The sequence below is a fragment of the Austrofundulus limnaeus genome, unplaced genomic scaffold (genome assembly GCF_001266775.1).
Source record: "Austrofundulus limnaeus strain Quisiro unplaced genomic scaffold, Austrofundulus_limnaeus-1.0 Scaffold318, whole genome shotgun sequence".
NCBI classification, from domain to species: domain Eukaryota; kingdom Metazoa; phylum Chordata; class Actinopteri; order Cyprinodontiformes; family Rivulidae; genus Austrofundulus; species Austrofundulus limnaeus.
The window spans coordinates 228005-235693 of record NW_013952720.1 but is presented as its reverse complement, the minus strand read 5'-3'; the positions used below and the strand labels follow the sequence as shown (position 1 = coordinate 235693).

General features: G+C 46.8%; 1 protein-coding gene across 1 annotated transcript in view; it reads right to left on the bottom strand.

The window, feature by feature from the left end:
* Positions 1 to 257: 257 nt before the first annotated feature.
* Positions 258 to 7689, bottom strand: part of mapkbp1 (mitogen-activated protein kinase binding protein 1) — a gene marked incomplete in the record, with an annotated part of 30345 nt that continues 22913 nt past the window's right edge. The window contains 9 exon segments of the mRNA XM_014022124.1: positions 258 to 2247; positions 2316 to 2401; positions 3081 to 4027; positions 4103 to 4184; positions 5560 to 5703; positions 5777 to 5904; positions 6373 to 6497; positions 7125 to 7268; positions 7354 to 7494. Of these exon segments, the coding sequence (XP_013877578.1) occupies positions 2026 to 2247; positions 2316 to 2401; positions 3081 to 4027; positions 4103 to 4184; positions 5560 to 5703; positions 5777 to 5904; positions 6373 to 6497; positions 7125 to 7268; positions 7354 to 7494 (2019 nt within the window).

Genomic DNA, 7689 nt, shown 5'->3' with positions numbered 1-7689 from the left:
CATCAGTTCCCTTCGTTTTAGCAAACTGGTTTTATATTTTGGCTTTTTAAACTTTTATCTTTTGACACTTTTAGCTAGCTTTCTGCTACTTAAAGATACCTTTTGCTATTTTTTACTTTTAACTAGCCTTTTGTTTAGGTTTCAGCTAGTCTTTATGCTTTAGCTACCATTTTGCCACACAAATACAGTTTATTGTTCAAATATTTACATAAAGGTTCAGATGGTTCATCGCTGAAGTCACAGGAAGAAAAAATACATTTATCAGACAAAATGTGAAACTTTATTAAATGTGACAAAAACATTCCAAACAGAACCTTTGCGATCAAATTTSTCAAATTGAACCCAATAAGCCTCCACTCACCCAGTGTTCTGGAAAAAGGTTATTAAAATGTGCGTTAAGGCTCAAAAATAAGACTTAGGAAAACATGATTTGATCAGTAGTGTAACAGCTCAACACAATAAATACAAAAACTGATCACTTTATAAAAATCAGCAGAAACCAGTCATGCTGAACATTTCAGATTCAAGTGGAAGAACATTAAAATCAAATAAAACAAGGAAAGTCAAGTTTGTTCACAAAGTCTCATATTGCTCTTTGTTATAAAAGTCTCTTTTTTCCAAACTAACAACTACGACGAGCAAAAACACAAACCCTCCATCCATCTTCTGTTTAATCCGGCTCACAGTTCAACCAGTCCACCTTAAAAAAATGATGGGGGAAAATAATCCAAAAATCCATGATTCAGTTGCTGCAAATCGATTTTTAAAAGTTCACTTCGATGTTAGAGATGGCTGTAGATCAGGAGGTAGAGTTTAACAGTCAGTCCACGCCTCCAAGAAAAACTAATCCTGTTTTCTTTCGAATGTGCATCGAGGTCAGGTCCGATTCACAAAGGGAGTGGTGCGCCTCAAACTGCGCCGACGCAGCTCGCCCTCATTTCAGCCGTTTTTTTTTCTGCAGCATTTAGAGGAAAAAACTTTCCATCGGGGCTAAAAGCGCCTGATTCGCAAAGACCCAGCAGGAAAGTTTGCATCAAATATTTACAGCCTCCTCAGAGCTGGTGGCAATTAGGAGAAGAAACGCGAGGAGAGAAACCTGCTGCCGTGTACAAAAACGATGGAAGACAAGTCAGGAAAAGTTCCTCTTCAGTCCCAGTGATGAGTGTCAGGCTTTGTTGCATCTACACACTAACTGTCCAACAAAATACAGCGTTTTTATAAAACGTTTAACAAAAAAGTGCTTCACATCCAGAGGTTWAACATCATTTTAAAAATGATAATTATCCCATGCAGCCATGCWGAGGGGTCCACACTCAGGTCTGGAACAAATCAAGAACCCAGTTTTCATTTTAGCATCGATGAAGCTTCTCTGTGCTGGGTCCAGAGAAGCTCCAGAACAACAGAGAGCCGACGTCCTTCTCTTTGTGAGTCCAACACTGAGAAAAGCACGGCTCCGTGCAAATGATGCTCAGAAACCAGGTGGTGAGACTTCTTAGTGCTCAGGTCCTGGAGGTGAGGARTAAACGTGCAGGATGAGCRTSAACATGTGAATGTGTGAACATGTGAACTGGTGAGACCTCAGGAGGATCACAAGTTGTTCTCTGGACCAGAAAAAACACTTTAAAGGCAGTTTGATAACAGGTCAGACAAGAAGTGAAGGACAGGTGTCAGGTGATGGAGGTGCTGGTGGTCATCCTCCTGAGGTCAGGAGGTGTTGATCCTCCTGAGATCCTGTTGAGGTCAGGAGGAGGTGTTGATCCTCCTGAGATCCTCCTGAGGTCAGGAGGTGTTGATCCTGTTGAGGTCGGGTGGAGGTGTTGATCTTCCTGAGGTCAGGAGGAGGTGTTGATCCTCCTGAGGTTAGGAGGAGGTGTTGATCCTGCTGAGGTCAGGAGGAGGTGTTGATTCTCCTGAGGTCAGGAGGAGGTGTTGATCCACCTGAGGTCAGGAGGAGGTGTTGGAACTCCTGAGGTCAGGAGGTGTTGATCCCCCTGAGTTCAGGAGGAGGTGTTGATTCTCCTGAGGTCAGGAGGAGGTGTTGATCCTCCTGTGGACGGCCTGCAGGAGAAGCAGTGAGTACTCCTCCAGCAGAGCTGCTGTCTTCTCCTCCCTGACTCCTCCCAGCATGCTCGGTGCACCGAGCGGCAAAGAGTCCAGCTCCGCCCTCATGGCCTGGAAGGCCTCTGATAGGAGGAGAGACATCTGACTCTGGTGGGGGGCGGAGTCATCTACAGACGAGCCGCTCACCTGGAGGAAGAACATGCTCGTTAACCTGGCAGGAAGCTAAAAACAAATTAAAAAAAAAGGATCCTCACCATCCTGTACAGGTGAGTGGCTCTCTTAAAGCAGCTCTGCAGCTCATTGGTCAGAGCTCTGCAGGACTCCAGGCTGATTGGTTGATCTGAGCACAGAAACAGATGGTTCTATTATTCAACAACAAAGCATCACAATCTGAACATATTATATAAAAACAAAACTGTTTTTATGTTTACAGTCAGAGAAAGTCCACCCTCGTCCCAAATGATCAGGTTTTTATTGATTAAAATCAAACTTCATGTGGATAAAAACACTCAGATGGAACAAAAACTGGACCAGACTGAAAAACTAGTTTCAGTTTGACCTTTGACTTGACTGAGGCCTGCAGAGTCTGACCTTTGACCTTCAGAGTCTGACCTTTGACCTTCAGAGTATGACCTTTGACCTTCAGTCTGACCTGTGACCTGCAGAGTCTGACCTTCTGGGTGAATTTGCTGTGGCGTAATAATGACATGATGGAATTTGATTTTCTTCACATAAAGTTTGATCAAAAGTTCTAAACCTGATCAGGATCTGGTTCTGATCAGGATCTGGTCCCGAGGATTAAGAGGGTGGAGTTTCTTCCTGGATCATGTGAGACGATGGAGACTGCAGAAACAACAGGAACAGGAAGGACTCAGGAAAAGTAAACAAAATGGCCGACAGGAGTGACACGTCTCACCCGTTTCAGAGAGGAGAGGAGGAGGAGGAGGAGGGGCGGAGCCAGAGGAATGACAGGATGAAGTGATGAAGAAGAAGAGGAGGAAGGGGATGAAAGTCCAAACCTGGGTCCTCTGTGTGGTCTGCACTGAAACCTGCAGGGGTCCCAGGCTCCTCCTGTGTCTGAGGAGGAGGAGGCAGCGATGAGGAGGAGCCCGTAGGCTTGGAGGAGGAGGAGAAGGAGTCCAGGACGGGTTTGTCTGGMAGAGGTCGGCCGCTGCCGGGGACACGAGCCTGGAGACGAGTGGGAGGAGCAGCCGCTTGAGGGGGCGTGGTCAGAGACATGTTGGAGTGCACCACAGCCACACGAGGAGAGGTCAGCTCTTTGACCTGAGAGGAGGAGGAGGAGGAGGAGGAGGGGAGGGGTCCTGATGATGTCACCGCAGCATCCTCAGCAGGGTCGGGGACATGAAGACCCTCGCCGATGGACACGGAGCGGGACATCTTGGCCATGGAGCTGGCTGTGGGACTCATGTAGGAGCGCGAGGACGAGGAGGACTTCCGAGGCGTGAGAGCACAGTTCTCCTGCTGGGGGGAGCGCGGGGAGGTGGGGCTGGGCTTTAAAGGGGGCGGAGCCATAGACGGAGGCCATCGGGGAGAGGACGGCAGGGTGGTGGGGCGCTGAGGGCGGGCCTCTTTAGAAGCACCTGAGGGGTCACCTGCTGGAGCGAGACAGAAGGGGGTCAGCGGGGGGTCTTGTTGGTGGGACCGGAGACCTGCGGCACCGGTACCCGTTTCAACCAGACTGTGGACCGACTGGGCCCGCCGGAGTCCAGGATTCAGCTGTGGAGAAGCAGCGTGGACCACCAGGTCTGGGTTCCTCGCTGAGGTTTTCTTCATCGGCGGTGAGTGCTGGGGGGCCGGCTGGACCGAGGGGGTCTCCTGGGATCCGTTCTGAGGTGAGGAGGTCTGGCTCTGGCTCTCATCCATCAGAGGCCGGACCTCAGAGACCGGGGGCTGGGCTCTGACCTCCCCCCCACCGGGCCACGCAGTTACAGGGAGTCCGGTCCGGCTGGGGGAGAAAGGACGAGAAAATTACTCAGCGGATCGTCCCGGATCAGACTGCCCCGCCCCCCCAGAGTTCTACCTTCCAGCTGAGTTCTGGGCCAGGAACCTGGAGGAGATGCTGAGACTCTCACTGGAGCTGTGAGACGTTCTGCTCGGACCTCCTGTCAACACAAACACTCACCTGTCAGGCAGCGCTGGGCACAGTTCCCCTAAAGCACTAAAGCACTAATAGGGGAACTAACTCCTGATTAGTGCTTTAGGCCTTTTTCTAATTTCTTAATTCATTAGTGGATTAGCACTTGCTAAATTTATAAGCACTAACTGAGTTCTTTAACATCAACATCATTGTCAACAGCTGAGGGTGAAAGCTGACACACGTCGATCACTTCTCCACTGGTTCAGTGATTTTCAAACTTTTTTGCTTCCGACTAGGACTGCCACGATTAGTCGATTAGTCGACGACTAATCGATTATTAAAATAGTCTATGACTAATTTAATAATCTTTTTTAATAATTTAATTTAATAATTTTAATAATTTAATAATAATAATCTAATTTTTTTGTTTGTTTTTGTTAATTGCTTTGTTTTTTTTTCTCCAAACTGCTTTGACACCTTCCACTGCCACGTCTACCTTTCTGTCGTTGACACACATGCACAGTAGTGGYAACTGGGGTAGGCCGTGGACGTCACAAGACATTATACAGACAGGCTCTGGTATCATGGCTACCTGACAACAGAGCTCAAAGTGTGGGATCATTTTAAGAAAATGAAAGAGAAACCTGTGTAATATCTGCAGAGCAGAACTTACCTTCCACAGCAATTATTTTTAGTTAGCATATAGCTAAAATCTAACCATGGTTATATAATAGCAGCTGCATTCTGGGCGATAAGCTCTATGTTTTATATTCAATTAACGTATGATCCGATTAGTCAACTAATCGAAAAAATAATCGGTGATTAATCGACTATAAAAATAATCGTTTGTGGCAGCCCTACTTCCGACCCACAAAATAACAGCTGCAGACACTTGTGACCCCAGATATTACTGGTTTATGTAGCAAACTTTGCTAATAACTCTGTTAAACATGGGAATAACTATAAACAAACAACTATGGTACTAATCTGTAGTCATTTATGATTATTTTAAAAAATTGCAATAATCATGATGAAAATAATCCATTAGCATTTTATTTTGCATTTAAATAGATGTTTGGAAATCATCTGGGGACCCTCATTTAATGTTTTGTGACCCACAAAGAGGTCCTGACCCCAACTTTTGGAACCACTACATTAGATAAAATATTAACAATAATTAATATAACAATATAAACAATATTTTGCACACAGAAAATATTCTCATGTTGACTCTGAGGAATATTTCATGGGTCAGCTGGGTTTTTAGTGCTTTAGAATTAGCTTTTGCTACATTTTTAAGTGTGTTAGTGCTTTAGAATTAGGGGACCTAAATAATAAAGTTAGTGCTTTAGGGTTAGTGCTGCCCAGGTAAACAGGAAGTGAAGTCTGTGTGGTCCCACCTGAGGCAGACAGGTCAGCCAACGTGACAAAGTTCTCCTTCAGGAAGGCCTCCTGGTCCAAACTGTCAGGAACAGCCTCCTCTTCCTCATTCTTTGTCTCCACGTCAGAGGACTCTCTGTCCTCGCAGAGAGTGGACTCAGAGTCTGATGGAGACATGAAGCTTTGAGGTCAAACTGTGAGTTCACACGTCAGACATCGGTCTCATCTTAGTCTTACCGTGTCCAGAGGGTCTTTCTGGACTGGACAACGTGGAGCTGAAGCCCAGAGAGCAGCCGCTGTCTGGACTGGGTTTGTCCTGCTGTCCAGGTGCAGCAGAAGGACACACCTCCTTCACCTGGAACTCACTGACACAGAGGGACAGACTGTCCTTAGTCTGGTCCCCACAACTCCAGATTTATTCTGAGTTTCCTCTGATGTGCTCTGAGGGATCTGAGCTTATCTGGTTTGGTTGTTGGACGYCCCCCTAAAGAGGAGTTATGGTCCTGTCCAGCTGGGAGGAGACCCTGAGGAGGACCCAGGACACATGACACAAGTCTGACCTGAGCCTGATCTGACCCGAACTGAGCCTGATCTGAGCCTGACCTAAGCCTGATCTGAGCCTGATCTGACCTGAGCCTGACCTGAGCCTGATCTGAGCCTGACCTGAGCCTGACTTGAGCCTGACCTGATCTSACCTGAGCCTGACCTGAGCCTGACTTGAGCCTGACCTGAGCCTGACCTGATCTGACCTGAGCCTGACCTGATCTGACCTGAGCCTGACTTGAGCCTGTGAAACATGTTGCATCACGATCATTGATGTCAGAAGGTCCTACCTGCCCATCAGGCTCATCCTGTCCTCCCACTGGTCTGGAAACAAGACCAGGTCTTCTCTGTTCAGGGTCTGGGTGGACAGCTGGATGTAGTCTGGTCTCTGGCTGCTCTTTGCTTCTTCATCTGCCTGCATGAACCAAAACACAGCATGTAACCTCTGCAGGCAGCTACAGGTCTCTGAACTGCTTCAGTCCTCATGTTTGAACTGGTTAAACGGATCAAAGACCTCCTACTTTTACCTGTCCAACATGGTCCAGTTTTAGAGACATGTAGAAAAAGACTTTCATGTATTTGTTTGTTTTTGGCTGAAAAAAAAAACATTAAAAGTTGTTCTTTTAGTYTTTTCATATCTTTGGTCCGTGTGCAGGTCAGTGCCCCCTTACCATGAAAACATGTTTACATGAACCAGAACATGTTAGCTGTGCTATAAGCCATTAGCTTCAGAATTAATCAGTTTCTACAAACAGAGGGCTGATCAGAGAATTATCTACAGCAGGTAAGATATTTATTGTTCATAGTTTGTCCACAGAAGCCTATTTTAGAAATATAAATGTGGTTTTTTTTTTAGTTTTGTTGAACCTTTGTAACCGCAGATCTGCTTTTAGACTGTGGGAGAAAACCAGAGAACTTGAGGACAACATAAAGTCCACACAGAAAGTCTCTGGGTCTTGATCCCAGGACTTCCTTGTTGTGAGGAAATGGTGACGCCCACTTCTCCACCGTGCTGCCAACAGAGAAGAAAGTAGCTTCTCACCCAGGCAGAGCAGACCTGCAGGCTGGTGGTGCTCTGCAGCTTCTCATTGGTCCCATGAACCAGTGGCTCCACCCGCTGACTCCGCCTCCTCAGGCTGCAGGTGTTGTCAGGGTGAGGCCAGTCAGGGTGAGGCCACGCCTTCAGCTGTGGGGGCAGGGCAGGTGGGGGATTAATGATTACCTCGTGTTTAAAACTGATGCAGATCTTAAAAAGTGCAGTCAGGTCAGACCTCCTCGGGTTTCTGCTGAGCGTCGGAGCTGTAGGAGTCCAGGAGTCTCAGGTCCAGCATGGAGTTCACCATCAGGACGCTGTCGGCGCCAGCYGTCCTCCGAGACCAGCGGCGGCGAGGAAGACGAGTCGCAGACGTGTCCTGCAGACATGTCAAAACACAAGGTCATAATTTCCAGTCGGTAAAAAGTGATTTGAGAGAAATATTTTCAGGAAAAGATCATTTTAAGAAAATAAAACTCAATCAAGTCAGTGTGGATTTTATTTGTCCAAATGTCTCTTTTACTAAAATAAACATTTTTAAAGGGATCCATGATTAGTTGTAACATTAGACTTT